Source organism: Sphaeramia orbicularis, chromosome 18 (assembly GCF_902148855.1).
Source record: "Sphaeramia orbicularis chromosome 18, fSphaOr1.1, whole genome shotgun sequence".
Lineage (NCBI taxonomy): Eukaryota > Metazoa > Chordata > Actinopteri > Kurtiformes > Apogonidae > Sphaeramia > Sphaeramia orbicularis.
Genome location: NC_043974.1, coordinates 42,279,970 through 42,299,591, shown reverse-complemented (window position 1 = coordinate 42,299,591; position 19,622 = coordinate 42,279,970). Strand labels below are relative to the sequence as shown.

Below are 19,622 nucleotides of genomic sequence, written 5' to 3'. Positions count from 1 at the left end.
AACGGAGAGGTATAAGAAATCTCCCACAATTCTGTTTGAATAATCAGTAAGATGGAGGTAAACACAGCAAAAAAGTACAACAGCGTGACGAAAGAAACACACAAATGTACGTATTTTCTTAATCATTTAGTCATCCGTTTAATGCTGTTTCAATGTATTATAGATCGCATTTTCCGCGGTTTGTGGTTGATTGCCGCAGAAAGATGCCCAAAGCCCCTACAACAGAGATGGTTACAGCTGCTGACGGCATGGGGAATTCTTTCGCAAACAAAGTAGTTGCATCTGTCTATAGCAGCATCGATGATTGTTGATGACGTAACAGTAGGGGTGTGTATTGGCAAGAATCTGGCAATACTATACAAATCACAATATTAGGGCCACGGTATGATATATCGCGATATATCACAATACTGTTAACAAGGCAATATTTTTTTTTGTTTTGTTTCTTCTTCTAAGATATTATCTCCTGGAAAAATTTAATAATACCAGAAATATGCACAACTACTAAACACAGTTTTATTTCATCAGAACAAGATTTAATCCTATATCACAAAATTTTCCTCAGTAAAAATTTTATTTTGTTTTACATAATAATAAATAAATAAAATGATGTTTACAGACATTACAGTTTAAGATTCTGCTCAAATGTTCATATGCTATTAGTTGTGAAATGAATGTATAATGTTCAATCACTGAATCATCCAACATCATAACATTTTTGTGCGATCCCAACAAAGGAACTAACATCTGCCTCTTTCAGACAGTACAAAGCTCTTTTAGGATGATTGAAAAAACTATTATTTAACAAAACAGTGTTATACATTTGAAAAAAAAAAAAAACTACATGCATAATGTGCAATATCACAATACTACCTTTTTAGTACAAACAACAGAGCAAAATACCCATTTAAATAAATACCTAAACATATCGATGTTGTACGTTTTAATATTGATACAGTATCATGAAATGAAATATCACGATATGTTACGGAACCGATATTTTCTTACACCCCTACGTAACAGGTCTCTCAGGGTTGTTCCATTTCATAGGGGAATGTTTCAGCCCCTACCACTTGCAACTCTATTTCAAGGGGTAGTGCCAAGTGCAAGGGTCAAGGGGGACGGGTAAGGGGGACGGGCCAAGGGGTGAACTGGGATTGGGCCCTGGTGTGTCTGCTGTTGACTGGGCTCAGACTGAGACTAAGAATTAACCCTTTCATGCATGAATTATGAGAACCTTAATCAAGATTTTTTTTCCTGAGTGTTTTTATTCCTCTTTAGGCATGAAAAAAAAACCCAATGTGATTGAATTTTTTTTTTTTTAAATCAACCTGTTTTCATGGAGTTACAAAAATGTCCACTCAGCTACACCATGAATTTTTTTCTTGAAGCAAAGAAACATGTATTTAAAACCCAATATCATCAAGTGATATGACAACAGTGAAATTAAATCATGTTTAATGCAGCTAATCTGATGGTTTCTCACATTTTAACATATTCTAATTCTAGTTATTACTCACTTCATGGAGATAATATGCAAAAAATAAATATTAACAATTGATTTCCACCAATCAAGAACAGCAAAGTTACAATAATGGTATGAATTGCAGTTTATGAGATGATGCATAAGTGTCCACCGTGTTGGTTGATATGGAACTAAAACAACAAAACCATGAATATACAAGAGAACAGCTGTAGAGTAACTGTCCACTGTAGTGACCACTATGTATGAAAGGGTTAAATGGGGGGGGGGGGGGGTCATGGCACCTGTTCACACCTGAGTCCCCTCCTCTACTCCTCAAAAACCATCCTGTATCTCAATGTTAATGAGCCCCCCCACCCCCCTTCCTGTCAGGCTGCATTCACCAACAAACTCAGCAGGATGTGATACTCTTTGTGCCTCAGATCTGGTTTCCTCCTGGGGCGTCTAGACAGACAGAAACCGCTTTGAAATCCAGTTTGACCCCATTTACACAAACAGGAAGAGCTTTTCTACTCAAAACATGATATGCACCAGATGGAATCACCTCCAACAGGTTTAAGAAGACAAAAGAGTTTGATTGCACTGAAATACATAATAGGAAGTTAGAGCGTAGTGAAAATTTCGATGCTTTTTTTTTCTTATTTTCATGTATTTATTTTGGGACCATTCGCTTTTAATTTCGTGTAAACATGAACCAGACCTTCAGTTTTGTTGCACTAGTTCAATGTTTTTGAGCTTAAGGTTTACTCAAATGGCTCAATGCCTCCTCCTCCTACAAATCTTTAGGTATGTTTCACCCTGTTAAAACAAAATTTTGCATGAATGCGTACAAAATTCAAATTCTAAACCTACCAGGAAGTTTTTAATATGAAGAAAACATGAGCTCAACCTACAACCATTGATGCTGCTCCGCTCCTAAAGAACATCTTAACTTTTCACAATTTTTTTTAATCACCTTTACGCGTGGTTGAATTTTGGCATCTTGAGTCACTTCATCATTATAATGAATTTCTGATACTGAAAAACAAAATGTATTTGTTCATATTATGTCATTCATATCAGGTTATATGAATCAGGAATGTGATGAGGACATTGTAAATACAGTATATGTATCTGTATATCATGCAGTGAAAATGCCTTTTAAATCACTCAAAATCTATTCATGTTTTTCTGTTTCAGTTTATTTACAATGTGCTTAAATTTTATTGTTTTATGTGACTTACAGGTAAAATAAGTCTGTTATTTTAAACTATTAAATCTTACAGAACAGAAATGAGAGTGATAATACTTACAAAAACTAAAAAATATGAAAACTGTTTTAAAACACTTGGTTATTTTATTAATATTAAGCATAATAAGGAAGACACCACACCACAGGACATATTTAAAATGGATTCTCAACATTCTTAACTTTTGAACAATTGCTTTGGAGGTTCTTATTGAAAATCCTTATTTGCTTTTGACCAGAATCCCATAAAAGTTGGTATATTTATGTAATAATAAGCTAATCAGATAATTAACTTATAAATAACATACTGTATAAGGTATGTCACTATGGATATATGTTATATTTGTCTGTGTTGGAACAATGGCAGATAAGAGAGGAAAACCTTTTAAGTTAAAGGTTGATGAAGCATTAGAGGATAAAAAATAACAGTACATGTGAAAAATTAGAGTCATGAGAAAAACAAAGTACACGTTCTTTGAATTCTGGGGTTTTATGTGTCAGGATGTAATAAAACATCATCTTGTACTTTTTTTTTCTCATGACTGCATTTTTCTACAACTGGTTCCTGAGTCATTGGGATCATGATGTTGGTCCAATAATAATAAATAGTTTTATGTTAATTTTTTGTGTTTTTTTTTTTTTTTTTTTGGGGGGGGGGGGGGGTCGAGTTGGAGGTTTGTCAGTAATCAGTCTGTTTCTAATTAAAGGATTTGTGAATCAGTACATATCCGCCTCTTTTTTTAAATTTACTTTTAAGTGTAGTATATTCACCCATAAAGAGGTAAATATCTACCATCGACTTAAACCTGTTCATCCATTAAACTTATCAATCCATGTAAATAATTGGTGTAAAATGCATTTTGTCATCTTTTCATGGTGATCATTTGGACGTTCAGAGGCTCCGTAGTTACCGTGGAAACACCATCATCTTCTTCAACATTGATTCACCAGTAAAACCCATGGAGTTAAATTAATGACAGTGGATGGACACACTGGGTTTATGTAATTTAATGCTATATTTGACTGAAAAAGTCACTTTTTCTTCAGTTTTCTCTGTTTCTGATGCAATAACCCTCAACTTTAATCTAGTTTTTATGAACATCTGCATGATCACTGAATTAAATATAGAAAAATACCAGATTTTCACTGAAAAAACTCAGACTCAGCTTTACAAAGCAAAGTAAAGAGGATGATTTAATAATAAATGGTGATAAATCACTTAAGAAAGGCAACATACAGAGAAAAATCATGTGAGAACTGCCGCAAAAGTAGCACTGGGCCTTTATGGGTTAATGCAGACAGCTAAAAATAAGGAAATAATGGATGCCTTTCAAAAGGGAATCATGTCTTGTAAAACTCATGTTTCCACTCACTAAATGAAAATATGTCCGATCTCTAATTGTAAGTGTTTCATCATTTCTCTCCTGTTTACATTAGCAGGGGCTGGACACACTTGTTTTATGTTCAATTAATGATATATTTTCTGAAAAAGTCACTTTTACTTCAGTTTTTACAACCTTTGAATTTACTCTATTTTCCAGAGCATCTTAATTAAGTATAGGAAACTGAATTTAGGAAAACATATGATTTACAGTGGAAAAATGCAAAATACCAAGGATAATATTGTAATAAATGGGGATAAATCATTTGATAAAGGTTAAATAGAGAGAAAAATTCATTTGGGAAGTGCCACCAAAGAAGCAGTGGGTCTTTGTGGGTTAAATGTGTATGCAGCTGAAGTCTGTGGGTCGTGCCTGTGGTGGACATCTGAAAACATGCTAGTGAATGTTTCCCAGTAGCTGCTGGGTGGTGATCAGATAAAAGTCAAGAGGAAAATACGTTGGAGTTCAGCTCAGATATGTGAACAGTCTAGTCATTTACATATCAGTCGGGGCATTTCTGTCCTCTAATCGAGCACATGTGTGTGACAGAATACAGAACACACAGCGGCTTTAAGAAGAATTCACCCCCATTGGATGTTTCCTCCTGTTATTGCTTTTGTAAATGGAACCATGATCAATATACACTATATGGACAAAAGTATGTGGACACGTTGAATTCAGGTGTTTCTTTTCTAACAGGGGTCTGGGATACAAAACAATAATGACTAATGTCAGAATATACTTTCATATTGGGGGGAATATCATTCTGTTGGTTAGTTTGGTTTAAATTGTTATCTTTGCTTCCAAAATGCCTCACAGATAGTTTTTACGTAATTTCTCTCAACATTGATTGTTTTGGGTTTTTTTAACCATGACTATGTTTTTAAACGTTCTACCTCTAAATTTCTCAAATATGTTTCATGCTCTGACTGTAAATAATCATTTTCTACCACAACTAACCATCTACTTTCTTCACATCTCACTGAGAAAGAAAAATCCCCCATTAAACTTTAAGGAAATATCGATGTGTATAAACTATATGGACAGAAATATTGGGACACATCATACAGCATAACAGCTGTAAGATGTCTCGTTCATGATGATTTTAGACATAAACATCAATAGTATTAAATTATTTACAGCCAGAGCATTTTTTGTTTTGTTTTGTTTTTGAAATTTAGAGGTAGAGGTTTTAAAATCATAGTCATGGATAAAAAGAAGAAATTAAGTTAAAGCCATCTCTGAGGCATTCAGAAGCAAAGATAACACTGGTCCAAGGTTATTATCGTTAACGAAAACGAACGAAATGACGAAAACTAAAATTGAAAAAACATTTTCGTTAACTGAAATTAATAAAAACTCTAATTAAAAGAAAAAAACGATAACTAACTGAAACTGTATCGTGAGCTTACAAAACTAACTAAAACGTATAAAAATTATGGATACAATTCCCTTCGTTTTCGTCTTTGTCAATGTCGGATTGATATGAAATTGATTTATTTGGCTCCAGCAGTTTGAGCTGGTGACACCATACGACACTTCACAGTCTGTCATGTGTGGTCACTGGTGGTTTCCAGTGGTCTTCTGGTCCCCACTCTACCTGGAACATACAGACTAAAGCTGGGACACAGCAGCACTGTCCTGTCTGAGGTTTACTGTAGTGATACATGGGTCGGGTTTTTTTATTTTTTTTATTTTTTTTTATTTTGGCGTACCGTGTGTGTGCGCGTGAGTGACAGAAACAGAGCAGAGCTAAATGACAGTCAGTGTTGAACTAGCATCCAGGTTAAAACTGGAGAGTTTATCACCATGAAAAGGCCTTCCAAGCCCTGAACTGCACAGTTTAGAAGAGGAGAAAAGAGGAGGATGAAAACTAATCCAATTACAGAGGTATGGAACCTGTTAGAATGTTAAAAAACGTTTGATGTTACTAGCTACAGCTAGCTGAACTGAACTGAAGCAAAGTTGGCTAATAATGGAACTGGAGATGATTAAGAGATGAGATATCTGCTAAGGTGTGGTTTACTGATGAGGAACTGGGTTATATATGTTTATAAGTGGTTTATATATGTTTCTGTCTGCTTTAACTGCTGGTTAGCTGGTTTATAATAGGTTCCTATCTGCTTTAACTGCTGGTTAGCTGGTTTATAATAGGTTCCTATCTGCTTTTACTGCTGGTTAGCTGGTTTATAATAGGTTCCTATCTACTTTAACTGCTGATTAGCTGGTTTATATATGTTTCTGTCTGCTTTAACTGCTGGTTAGCTGGTTTATAATAGGTTCCTATCTGCTTTAACTGCTGGTTAGCTGGTTTATATATGTTTCTGTCTGCTTTAACTGCTGGTTAGCTGGTTTATAATAGGTTCCTATCTGCTTTAACTGCTGGTTAGCTGGTTTATAATATGTTCCTATCTGCTTTAACTGCTGGTTAGCTGGTTTATATATGTTTCTATCTGCTTTAACTGCTGGTTAGCTAGTTATATATGTTTCTATCTGGTTTAACTGCTGGCTGCTTTGTGCATCTCCTCTCCTGCTTTGCACATCTTCGCATTGTTTCACGTAAGTGACGTGTATGGATTGCACCCCACCTCAACCTGCTATAGGGAATTTATACATTGTACGGTACATTGTGTCTCTGCTCAGTCCATGAGCCGCCCTAACCCGACCCCCAAATAAAGTGTCCAGGGTAACCCATATCCATGCCTCACTAATTTCTTTGAATAGGATGATGAGGAAGATAAAATATATGAAATAACTAAAACTAATACTAAAACTAAACTAAACTAAACTAAAACTAAGCATTCAGAAAAAAAACGATAACTAATAAAAACTAACAAACCTGCTCTAAAAACTAATTAAAACTAACTGAATAAGAGAAAAAAAAGTCAAAACTAATTAAAACTAAACTATAATTAAAAATCCAAAACTATTATAACCTTGCACTGGTCTACAGGTAAAATGCTTCCAGAATAAAAGTAGTGATATTTTATCACATGTGAGTCACTGATAAAGAAATATCCAGTCAAAAATGTGGGTTGGCTGAAGTTTCCAAGATACAGTCTTGGGTCAAAATGTGAAATTCGAGAAATAATGACAGAACGGGTTTTACCCAAAAGGAATAGTAGTCTCAGAACTACCAGAACTATTTCAAACTAGAAGCACTTGGAGAGCGCAGACCTCCGCCAAGGCTGATCAGTGGCCCCCCCCGTGGGCCCCCCCACGCCAAGGAGGTTATGTTTTTGCCAGGGTTTGTTTGTTTGTTTGTCTGTCTGTTTGTCTGTCCGTTAGTGTGCAACATAACTCAAAAAGTTATGGACAGATTTTGATGAAATTTTCAGGGTTTGTTGGAAATGGGCCCCCCCGTGGGCCCCCCCACCCCCGATCACCACCAAAATTTAATCATGTCTTCCTTATCCCATTTCCAACAAACCCTGAAAATTTCATCAAAATCTGTTCATAACTTTTTGAGTTATGTTGCACACTAACGGACAGACAAACAAACACACAAACAAACAAACCCTGGCAAAAACATAACCTCCTTGGCGGAGGTAAACATTGTCTGCACATGACAATACATTCACTTTACAGGTTCTATCCAGTGGAAGATTTATAAATCTATTATATGAATGTACATAAACAAATATATATGTGCAATAACACTTTATCACATAACTTGGAAACATCAGCAAAACTGCACTTTTGTCATTTGTTTTCAAGTAATCTGATTAAAATACGTAACATTTAGCACATTTAATCTCTGAAAAAAAAAAATTGTAGACCAGTGTTATTTAAACTAAACTAACTAATGCAATGATATTTATCCCAGTATAAAACTACATTCTGACATTAGTCATTATTGTCTTGTGTCCCAGACTTCTGTTAGAAAAGAAACACCTGAATTCAACGTGTCCACATACTTTTGTCCATATAGTGAAATTTGAGTTGGCAAGACTTCACAAATGAGCAAATCTCAATGCATTAAAAGAACATAATATAAAATCAGTTAACAGTGAAATGGAGATGACCTGAGTGCAGTGAATGTGTCTCATGTTCTGTCTGGGAGGTCCAGTAACCGGTTTATCAGTTTTACCATCTATGATTGAAGTATGACGACAAAAGGACACTTCAGGCAGCAGAGAAATGGATCCTGGAACATATTAATAACTTCAAAAAGGCCAACATTAAGAAATGGAAGGAATACAGAACATTTGTGAATCTGCGAGAGGAGGCTTTCATGGAGGACATTCCACATTTTGGTTTTTCCAACCAATAAATATATCCACATTATAAATGGACCTGAGGCCTAATGCAGATACTTGGTTCATTTACAGGGATGAAAGTGCCCTGGATGGACTCACGTTTTGGAGCTACTGTTTTAATTTGACTTTTATTTTTAACCCATAAAGACCCAAACATCCACTGTCGACCAAAAGGACCTACTGATCTAAACTGTTGATCCACTAATCCTATCAATACATGCCAATAATTGGTGTAAAATGCAGTTTGTCATCTTTCCATGGTCATCAAATATGATCCATTTGGACGTTCAGAGGCTCTGTAGTTACCATGGAAACACTGTCATTTCATTTATTTCATTTGTTTGTTTATTTCGAGCATTCACGGAATACATGCAAATTCAAAATTCCAAAAAAATAAAATAAATGAATAAATAAATAATTCATTTATACTCGAAAAGGAGTGGGAAGAAGAAAAACTTATTTAATCCCACCCCCATTCTCATCTTCAAATAACTTAACGTAATAACTTTTAAATACTCACTCCTGTCCTTTGACTTCGAGACAGAACAATGAACAAAATAGAACAACACTGATTCACCAGTAAAACCCATGGAGTTCAATGACAGTGATAAAGACACTGGGTTTAAGGTCAGTTAATACTATATTTTGCTGAAAAACTCACTTTTCCTTCAGTTTTTTTCCATTTTGACACAATAACTTTTGACTTTACTCTGAGCTTTTATGAACATCTACATGATCAGTCAGTTAAACATAGGAAAACAGATGATTTTCACTGGAAAAATAAAAAAATTCAGAGGATAATATTATAATAAATGGCGCTAAATCACTTAGAAAAGGTTAAACTGAGAGAAAAAAAAGTCATTTGGGAAGTGCCACAAAAGTCACACTGGGTCCTTAAGGGTTAAAGTTTCCCAAATATCCATTTTATTTTTATGAATATTTAAAGAACTCATTTGTGTTTTCCTTTTCTGTGGTCGGTGTGCGCTGGGCCCCTCTGTCCTTTGTTTTATATGGTAATAATAAAGATAAAGCCCAGTCTTTTCCATGTTTACGTCACTCTTCTCTTCCTTGTCCGCTGTTTGACGACTCTACGCCCATATTCCCCAACTGTTTCCTGGATGTCATTAACTGTTCCTCATCACTCTGTCCATCACATGACGCTCCCTGTAGATAGACGTAGGAATGATTTAATGCCGCCCTGTTCGTCAGAGTGTGCATGTGTGCAGTCTGATAATAATAAAAAGGCTCAGATGATTTTATCTCTGTGGTTTTCAGCTTCAGGATAAACATGAGCAGATGCAGATGTTTCAGCAGAATCAGGCTCTGATGGTTTAACTCCAACTTTACAGAAGCCATTTCTATTACTTAGATCTATTATTCTATCTACTATGTGGAGGGACTGAGGGACGCTGGGACTGAGGACCATGGACAGATCTACCACAACATCTGACCAGAACCGTCTGACTGGTGTACAGAATGACCAGTGGAGCCTATTTTATACCGTTCATGATGGTGGGGTGTGCTCTATACAGGATCTTAGCATGAATTCAATGAATTTTGATGATTCCTGCATATAGTTTGACACTTGGTTTTCTAGTGACGTGAGTCTGATGTCTAAAATTTCCTGATATTGTATATATAAAAACAATGCAAATTATGTTTTGTGCTCAGAGCAAAATTCTTCCTGTTTGTATTCCAAAAAATTTTAAGTTAAGAGAAGGGAATTATAATTGAAGTGTGTTTTGTTTGAAACACGTAAAGCAAGAACAAATGTTAACTATCGCTGTGTTTCTGTTATTGGTCTCATATTATGGAATCAGTTGAATGATGAAGTGAAATTGTGTGGCTTGTTGTAGAGTTTTAAGAAAGTTTTAATTTGTTAAATTCTCAAGGGCTATTAAAGTACAATAATCTCTAATTTGTGTTAAGGTTTTATTTGCTTCAGGTGTGGAGTTGGAGTAAGGACGGGAGAAGGAGAAGCAGAAATAAGCATCTGGCTTCAGCTTCTTCCTTTTTCAGTTATCATTTGTGTTAATTGTATGTTCTGTATATGTATGTGTTTTTGTACATAACTGAAATTAAAATATTCATTCATTCATACTTATCTACTGGTAGGGAAATGGTTTAAAGGGCTCATATTTTGCTAAACACACTTTTATTAGTCTTTGGTACATTTACTTGTGCATTTGGACCCTCATAGTTCCAAAAGTTAGAGTTTGAACCCTCCAGGTGCTGCAAAGCTATCTTTATATTCATTCTGGAAAAAATCGAGTGGTTTTCTATAACTCAATTCAATTCCTGCTTAATTTGTTACATCTATAACTAGTTACGTCACGACATTTGCACATATGAGGTCAAGTGTTCCGACAATAAATGTGTATCAGCAGCAGCAGTTGTAGTAAAAACAGAAAATATGTCCAAACTTTGAGCTGATTACCTAAAACAGTGTTTTTCAACCTTGGGGTCCCCTTAAATTTCTAATGATGAAAAAAAAAAAAAAAAAAAAATCACCAATAAAAATATTTTTTAATGATTCAATATACACTGAATGAAAATATAAATGCCCCACTATTGTTTTTGCTCCCATTTTTCATGAGCTGAACTCAAAGATCTAAAACTTTTTCTGTGTACACACAAGGTTTATTTCTCTCAAATATTGTTCACAAATCTGTTTAAATTTGTGTTAGTGAACACTTCTTCTTTGCTGAGATAATCCATCCACCTCACAGGTGTGGCAGATCAAGATGCTGATTAGACAGCAGGATTTTTGCACAGGTGTGCCATAGGCTGGCCACAATAAAAGGCCACTCCAAAATGTGCAGTTTTATCACACAGCACAATACCACAGATGTCACAAGTTTTGAGGGAATATGCAGTGGTCATGCTGACTTCAGGAATCTCCACCAGAGCTTTTGCCTGTGAATTGAATGTTCATTTCTCTACCATAAGCCATCTCCAAAGCTGTTTCAGAGAATTCATGAAGAAGACTGTGCGAGGAAAATGGTGGTCACACCAAATACTGACTGGTTTTCTGACCCCCCCTGGACCACCCAATACAGTAAAAGTGCACATTTTAGAGTGGCCTTTTATTGTGGCCAGCCTAAGTCACACCTGTGCAATAATCCTGCTGTCTAATCAGCATCTTGATCTGCCACAGCTGTGAGGTGGATGGATTATCTCAGCAAAGGACAAAGGAGAAGTGGTCACTAACACAGATTTAGACAAATTTATGAACAATATTTGAGAGAAATAGGCCTTTTGTGTACATAGAAAAAGTTTTAGATCTTTGAGTTCAGCTCATGAAAAATGGGAGCAAAAACAAAAGTGGTGCGTTTATATTTTTGTTCAGTGTATATTTCATTATAATTAAAACACCACACACTTTTCCTAATAAATATCCAGTTCCAATAAAATGCAGGATATAATATCTAAGAGGGTATATCTTCATTGACCCCATCATGTGACCACGTACGTTAGCTACTACGCTTCAACCTGCCCGGACACAGTCGCAGTCAGAAAACCGGACTGGACAAAGAATAGAATGATTACTTCACCTGCCTGGTCCCGGTAAGACATCTCCAAGTGAAAAATGTCTCTGTTTTAAATGTCTGGGGTCACCAGAAATTTGTGATGTTAAAGTGGGGTTGAATTAATGAAGAATTCAGACCCAAGCAGGGCATTTACAGTTTATGTAGACCACAGGGAAATGTTGGAAAATTCATAAATCAATTTAAAATAGCTAAATATCACTTCTTTAAGGATGATGACAGAAGAGCTTGCAAATCTGTGAAGGATTGAAAAAGAAAAGAAAAAAATCAGATACATCTCAGGACTGTGAAATGTCAGTATTTTATTATTTGGGTCCAAGAAGCAGCACAGAACATTGTAAAATGATAAAGATTGTGTTGTGACTGATAGTAGTAATATCAGTTATGTATGAAGATGCTAATTAACTATGGCATTTTGTTGGGTTCATTTTAAGGTTCTTTCATTTGTTTGTACCTCGCTGACCTCCTTTTCACCCTGATGCTCCTGTTTGGTCCTGCAGGTCAGCTGACCAGCAGAGGGGGCGGAGCCTTTTCTGTTGCTGCTCTATTATGGAATGACCTACCTGTGTGCATTAGACACGCCCCTTCACTTTCCATTATAAAAACCTATTTTTACTCCTTGTCTATTGGCCCAGCATCAGACTCTGCTCTTGTTTAAGTGTTTATTTGATCATTTTATGATTGATGTGCAGTACTTTGTTTCAGCTGTGGTTGTTATTAAAGTATTTTATAAATAAAGTTGAGATGAGACACACACACAATAGCATTCACCTTTTTGAGTTTCATGTGCGTATTCTTTGCAATTATGTCTCTTTATGGTCTTAAACCCTCTACTCTTATTCCTTTTATCTAAATACGCTGTCCGCTACCATTTGGCTACACTACCATAAGTAAAATTACTTGGGCTGTAACTTTAATTAGTTCCCTAATTAAGAAGTTAAACACACATGAAGTCGAAATTACTGTAAACATTTATCAAGTTCCTTTCAAGTGTCCATCAGCAGTATCACTGTTTTATTTTTTTCAATAAGTTACAATTAACTTGCTTTTCTCCAGCTCAACATTTTGTCCAAATAGGATCACTTCTGTTTCAAAACAAAACAATGAGAAGGCCATGGGCAGTACAGTACTTTAAAACAGCGGTCATAAGCCAGTGGGTGATTTCACAGTGGCTGCGTCTACTTTTTAAACATAAGTCCCTTTAGACACCACTTCTGTTACCAGAATATTTCATCTTTATTCTGGAATGACGTCTGTGTAAACGAAATGGTGGATTATTTAGTCCCACCTCTGTCATGGCTCTGAAATGCCTCAGGAGGTAGTAACAGAGCCGTGATAAAGGTGGAATCAGGATTCTGGAACGCTATGTAAAAGGAACACCTCTCGTTCTGCAACCAAGGTGTGATGTTTTGATGATGTGTTGTGTGTGTGACCCCCGCGCCAGGGAGATTTAAAAATGAACATGGGCTGTGTACAGTAAACAAACATATCAACGCAACCAGAAAGATGTTGCACTGGGGAGACGCCGAAATCCGCGAGCTGCGTCACTGCCCCTTGGGTACGGGAACGCAGGTCCGCTGTGTAAAAGTCCGGCCTGTCTCACCTCTGTCCTCTTTTGGCTTGGCTGTGGAAATGGGTCAATGGTGGAAAAAGGTGGGATCAGCATCTCACCTTTTATCCGGGATCTCTGTGTAAAAGTGGCTTTATGGATCATTTTTGGAGCCAGCCTCCAGTGACCATTCGAGGCACTGCAGGCTTTAGCCTCGGTAATACATTAAAAGCTTTATTCTAACACAACTGTGGAAGTGTTCACGTTGTAGTTCCTCCTCCCTGGTGACTCTTCATGTGCGTTTTCAGGCAGTGGCCCTGGGTAAAGGCTTTGTCACACACAGAGCATTTGTACGGTCTCTCTCCATTGTGTGTTCTCATGTGGATGGTCAGGTAGGTTTTGCGAGCGCAGGCTTTTCCACAGATGACACAGACAAAGGGTTTGAGGCCTGAGTGCAGCCTCAGGTGGTTCTCCAGGTTATATTTGCGTTTAAAGGAGCAGCTGCACTCAGAACAACGGTACCGTGCCTCCTCACTGTGAACCACCATGTGAACCGCCAGAGTCCCCTTTGTAACAAAGCGCTTCCCACATTTGCCGCAGCCGTATGGTTTCTCATTGGTGTGTGACCTCATGTGGATCTGCAGCTGCTTACTGGTCAGGTACATTTTGCAGCAGATATCGCAGAGGTACGATCGCTCTCGTGCCATGTGGGTCTTCTCATGTTGCTTCAGAGTCCCATGCAGTTTGAAGCTCCGCCCACAGATGTCACACCTGTGAGGCCTTTCTGCGGAGTGGGTCATCTTGTGACGAGATAATGACCTGTAGTCACAGAGGGATTTTCCACAGACTCCACAGATGTGCGATTTGGTTTTGGTGCTGGTCTTTGGACGAGCCTTGAGCTGCTCCTTCACTCCACGAAGCTTCAGGTGACACTCATGATCCGCCTTTTCTGTGAAGACTTCCTGGCAGATCTCACATTGGTCCTTCAGCTGACTGTTCACAAATGTCTCTGAATGGCCTTGATGATGTTTTTCCAGATGATCTTTGAGCGCTTCTGCAGACTCTGAACGCTCTCCACACGCTCCACAAACACTCCCTGGGTCATCAGCGTGACTCCATGCGTGTTGGTCCAGCGTGGCTTCTGACTGGACAACGAGGTGACAAATTTTGCAGGACAAACGCCCGCTGTTGTCATCAGTCTCGGTTGGTTTTGTGTCCGAACACCTGGCTTTCGGTTTCTTCTGATGCAGCTCAGATTCACTCAGTTCCTGGTCACTTCTGTTTGGTTTCCAGTCAGTGTCACTACTGTTAACATCCTGTACATCCTTCCTCACAGCTGCCTCTGTTTCCTCAGTTTCTACTGTTGGAGATGTTGAGCTGCTGCACACACCTTCATCTTCTCTAAGAGGAGGATGAGTGTGGTCTCTATAGGCTGGACGGTCATTTTGTGTCTGTAATCACAAACACAACTTAAATCACAAATCAAATCAAATGCATTTATATAGCTTCACATCATATTCTATTCTATTCTATTCTATTCTATTCTATTCTATTCTATTCTATTCTATTCTATTCTATTCATACCTGCAGTCTGAGGTAGACCGTGGACCTAACAGCGCTCTGGATCTCCTCTGGGTTCAAAGGTCGGAGTCTTCTCCTCTTGTCACATGTTAAGATGTCAAACGGTTCGTTGTGTCTGCTGAGCTGAGACACTGAGGACCTGACGAGGCTCAAGAAGTCGGACTCCTGCAGACCTCGAGGACACCGGAGTTGCAGCAGACGACTGGACTTGGACACTGATGAGAAAAAGGTCAAAAGAACTATGAAATATTTTACTGTGATACAAAACTCTCTAATCTGTTAAAGGCCCTGTGCACATAAACAACTATGTACCAACGAAATACTGAAACCAGTCCATTAAGACATAGACCCATTGGCAGAAACTCACATGAACCCCACCTATATCACTTCTTCGCTATAAATTATAAAAATTAAAAATACACAAAATGATGATATAGGCATCACCAAAAACAAAAAAACAAATAGACATAGGATGATCACAGGGGCATTAGCCTGTACATTCACATTCTTCCTTCATACTTACATACAACTAAACAGTGAGTTTGTTCTTGTGTTCAGTTTCTTATTCTTTATTCTTATTGGGATAAATAAAGTCTGTCTATCTATCTATCTATCTATCTATCTATCTGAAATCTCAACTCTTTTTGACAATCTACATGTTGGTGCCAATTTACAAGCAAGATAATCATGGTAACTCCTAATTATACTATTTTTCACTTATTATTAACCATGAATTACTACTACTGTTAAATGATAATTAACAGCTCTATATGATCATAGACTCATTATTTCACTTCAGAAGCAGATGAGATTTTTTTTTGGTTTTTGAGTCTCAGTATTGCCATGTTTTCCTGACTATAGCAGCATTTTGTTCTTCCTAATGAAAAGTACCTTTCTTTGACAGCACAGTGGTATGGGGGTCCTGCAGGATCTGGATCCTCAGGTCTATGTGGCTTGGTAGTTTGCTGCTCCGAGGTCTGCCAGGCCGCCTTCTGTTGGGATGAACTCTGGCACTGAAAGAGAATTAGCAAAATATTACCCAAACCGCTGCTGGACTGAGGGTAAAAGGTATCAGATTTATATATAAAACAAATGAATGCAGTGTAGGTATGTGGACAATACAATGAATTCAACTGCTTTAAAACTGAGTCATTTTTGTATATTTGTGAAGTAATTAACAGTATATTTTCCTAAACCTTGATGGAGTTGAATGAGTGGAGTCTTTTAGATTCTCCAGCTGCTGTGAAGACGTCTCCTCTTTATTACAGTCCTCCTCTTCGTCAATGCTCACAACACTGGTGAACTCCTCGCCTGGATGAAAAAAAAAAAAAAAGAACAAAAACATCCTTTACATTTTGTCATATTCATCAGTAAAACTTTTAATGTGTAATTTTGAAGCTGGGGTAGGAGGATAACTGATGATATGCAGAATTACATTTTAAAATCAGAATTACAATCAGAATCATGTAAGTAAACAGGATTCCCATTACTAGGAATTTGCTTCAGCGGTTTGGTGCATACATAGAACATGGAGTAAGTAAGAAGCATGCAGTAAAAAATAACATAAAATAAAATAGAATAAAATAAATGAAAGAGAATTACATTGGACCACCAAATTTTTTAAATACACAATATCCAGTGCAGAATATAAAATGTGTTGATCCTAATAATAAGTCAGTAATGAATGACTCACCGGTTTTGCTGAGTGGGACCTGGGGCTGCAGGAGGACCTCCAGCTGCCTCCTCTGCCGGTCGATCTGTTGTCTGAATGCCGACGCCTCCTCCTCGTACCCGGCTACGGTTCTCTCCACCACCGCCAGGATCTCCTGCGTAGCGGCGGCCAGTCTGTCACTCACAAAGCCCCTGAGGACGTCCGCTTTAGACATTTTTCTAAAACTGCTCTCCGAATCCGTATCCATCAGTTAAACCGTCTCTTTTTTTATTTTACAGAGCAGTTTTCATCACTGTATTATTGACCTGCCACAGGAGGGTTTTCCGGTTTTGGTCCGTCCATTAATATCATCCGAGTAGAAACAGACACTTGACGTGGAACCAATTCGACTCGTGTTTTATTTCATTTTACAAATTAAGCAAATGAATTAGTTTGTTATTTGCTATGTTTGGTATTTAGTTGACATAGGTCAAATTGTGACGGTTTTGCGAAGGCAGGTAACTCGTGCAGGCACAGAACAGCCACAGTGATTTGGGAACTTTAAATTTGTTAAGTATATTTATGTTGCACATTTTCCAGACCTGGCATCGTACGTATAATGAACAGCTCTTATTGATTTAAAAAAAAACATGACGATGTGTCGGAGATTTTTACTCCCCTGTAAGGGAAAAAACGGATGCGTTGGCCGGGAATCGAACCCGGGTCAACTGCTTGGAAGGCAGCTATGCTAACCACTATACCACCAACGCACATAAAACTGCTAAAATAAAAAGTCTAGATCAACTGATTTAGATTTTTTTTTGTTTACTACGTCACGTATTTAGATGTTCTGTGATAACTGAGCAATGTTTTAATTTTGTGTTTTAATTCATTCGAGTAAGCGATAGCCGATGTTTGCTAGCGTCATAAATATGGTAGTAAACAGTCTTTGAACTATCCAATAAATTGTTTCGATATTTGAGTTTTCCCACGTTAACTCTATTTTACACTGATCCGAACGAATCGAATCTTTTGAACGGCTCTTTGAAATGAACGATGGGAACCGAGTCTTTGTAAAGAGCCGTTCATTATTTTTTTTTATTTAAATTTTTTTTATTATTAATAACAGTGATTAATCACTGTTGTGTTTCGGGCAATTTTTTCCCATTTGTTTACACACATTTATTGTTCTTGTTCTGAGGGAAAATGCACGACAGTTGTTAAGGTATTTAAATAATTGCAATGATAAATCGCTTTTTGTGTTTTGTGCATTTTTTTCTGTATGTTTACCAGCATACTGTTCTTGTTCTGAGAATTGCACTACATTTCAGGTATTTAAATAATTGCAGTGAATAATCACTGTTGTGTTTTGTGCAATTTTTTCCTTATGTTTACACACATTTATTGTTCTTGTTTTGAGGAGAATAAAATGTTATTAAGGAAATGTTTTATTTTCTTCTTCATTTTTAGGCTACGGACTAGTCCACATAATATACCATAATGTTTTTGGTCAAATTCCAGCATTTGCCTAATGTCACCTCTCATGTCATGTATTTAGCCCACACATTTGAACTAACTATTCTTTTTTACTGTTGTTATTGTTTTACTATTTGTTTGTTTGTGAATGATTGTGTTCATTAAAAGCTGATTTTACTGAAAACCCGAAAAGCTCATGCTGCTCATACTACAAATTTTTTCACAAGCACAGCCTATAACCTGATTACAAATTAGTAAATACAAATTACAAATACAAACACAATAATAATAATAATAATAATAATAATAATAATAATAATAATAATAATAAACCTCTATACTTTCAAGAGGCAGTCATACCAGTGTTTCCAGAACTGAGATGTGTAATGTACAACACTATATGCAAGATTAGTCAGCAACAAAATTACAGTATTTTCTGAATGATTCAGGCGACAGAAACTTATGTTTCCTTTTAGAAAATGAAAGTAAAGTTTTTCTTATTTGATTATAGTCCTTTCAATATACAGGTCTAAAGGTAAAAGTAACATCTACATTTTTACTTCAACCGGGAATCGAACCAATGTTTCAGTGGAGAATGCGATTATTAAATCCGCAGGAACATGTGATTTTTTTTCTCTCTTCTGATTGGCTAGTCACAGTTCTGCGGGTCCATGCGGCTGGCCCGATTGAGGAAAAGCTGTAAACGTAAACATGATATTAACAATCTAGAATTTATTGTAAATTTGTTGATATTATTTGGAAAATGTCATATACATATAAACAAATATACTAAAACACACCCAAATTTTAAAATCTTCCAATCAGAATTTGAAAATTATATTAAATCTTTAGAATTTATTTATAATAAAAAAAAGCTTTGGCTATTTATAAACAGTTCTTTAATAATGACTGAACTCTCTGTTGTATTTATTTATTTATATTTGTCAGATTTGTTATTCTTATTTATTTATTTACTTTTTTATACTATTATTTGTATATTATGCTTTGTATCTATAAATCTATGCATTATTTTTCTTAAACTTATATGTTCAAATGCTTTTTCCCTTTTGACATCTTGTTTGTTTAAATTTTTGTATTGTATATTCAAATGTTGTTAATAAAGTTGTTTAAAAAAAAACGCTGTATAGGTTACGGTTGCACATGTATTTCTCATTGTTGTCCACTAGATGGAGACTTTTAATTTATCAGGAAAAATACTTGTATTTGTAGTATTATCTGACTGGCACTCATTCAACTTTCACACTACTGAAAAGATGTACATTTCTGATTGCATTCTTCTTCTTCTTCTTCTTCTTTTTCTACTTCTTCTTCTTCTCCTTCTCCCCTCTTTTTTTTACAGATCTATAGCTTTGAAGGCTAATTATCGTCATGTCACTTTGGGGCCTGATCCTGAACCCTGTGAGACTGGATCATCTGTGGTGAAAGATCTGCTGCAGTCACATTA

At 36.6% G+C, this 19,622-nt stretch overlaps 1 protein-coding gene and 1 non-coding gene across 3 annotated transcripts; both read right to left on the bottom strand.

The window, feature by feature from the left end:
• Nucleotides 1-12,573: 12,573 nt before the first annotated feature.
• Nucleotides 12,574-17,022, bottom strand: LOC115438626 (zinc finger protein 567-like). 2 transcript variants are annotated; one of them, XM_030162371.1, is made up of 5 exons: nucleotides 16,724-17,022; nucleotides 16,227-16,341; nucleotides 15,922-16,043; nucleotides 15,034-15,245; nucleotides 12,574-14,900 (listed from the first exon to the last, which is right to left on the bottom strand). In XM_030162371.1, exons 1-5 carry the CDS (start codon nucleotides 16,947-16,949, stop codon nucleotides 13,710-13,712), a joined length of 1,866 nt encoding a protein of 621 aa, XP_030018231.1. In that variant the 5' UTR covers nucleotides 16,950-17,022; the 3' UTR covers nucleotides 12,574-13,709. The 2 variants fall into 2 exon arrangements, with proteins under 2 accessions (XP_030018231.1, XP_030018232.1); XM_030162372.1 differs by having other exon boundaries at nucleotides 15,922-16,037.
• Nucleotides 17,023-17,379: 357 nt separating this feature from the next.
• Nucleotides 17,380-17,451, bottom strand: trnag-ucc (transfer RNA glycine (anticodon UCC)). Its single transcript has one exon. It is a non-coding gene; the product is annotated as a tRNA-Gly (tRNA).
• Nucleotides 17,452-19,622: the final 2,171 nt, after the last annotated feature.

What these genes read in the sequence shown, in the direction of transcription:
- LOC115438626 (XM_030162371.1), bottom strand. Translation starts at nt 16,949, where the DNA reads ATGGATACGGATTCGGAGAGCAGTTTTAGAAAAATGTCTAAAGCGGAC. An exon ending in ACTCATTCAACTCCATCAAG is followed by an intron (nt 16,044 to 16,226) that starts GTTTAGGAAAAT and finishes ATTCTCTTTCAG; the next exon opens with TGCCAGAGTTCATCCCAACA. An exon ending in CGGTCTACCTCAGACTGCAG is followed by an intron (nt 14,901 to 15,033) that starts GTATGAATAGAA and finishes TTGTGATTACAG; the next exon opens with ACACAAAATGACCGTCCAGC.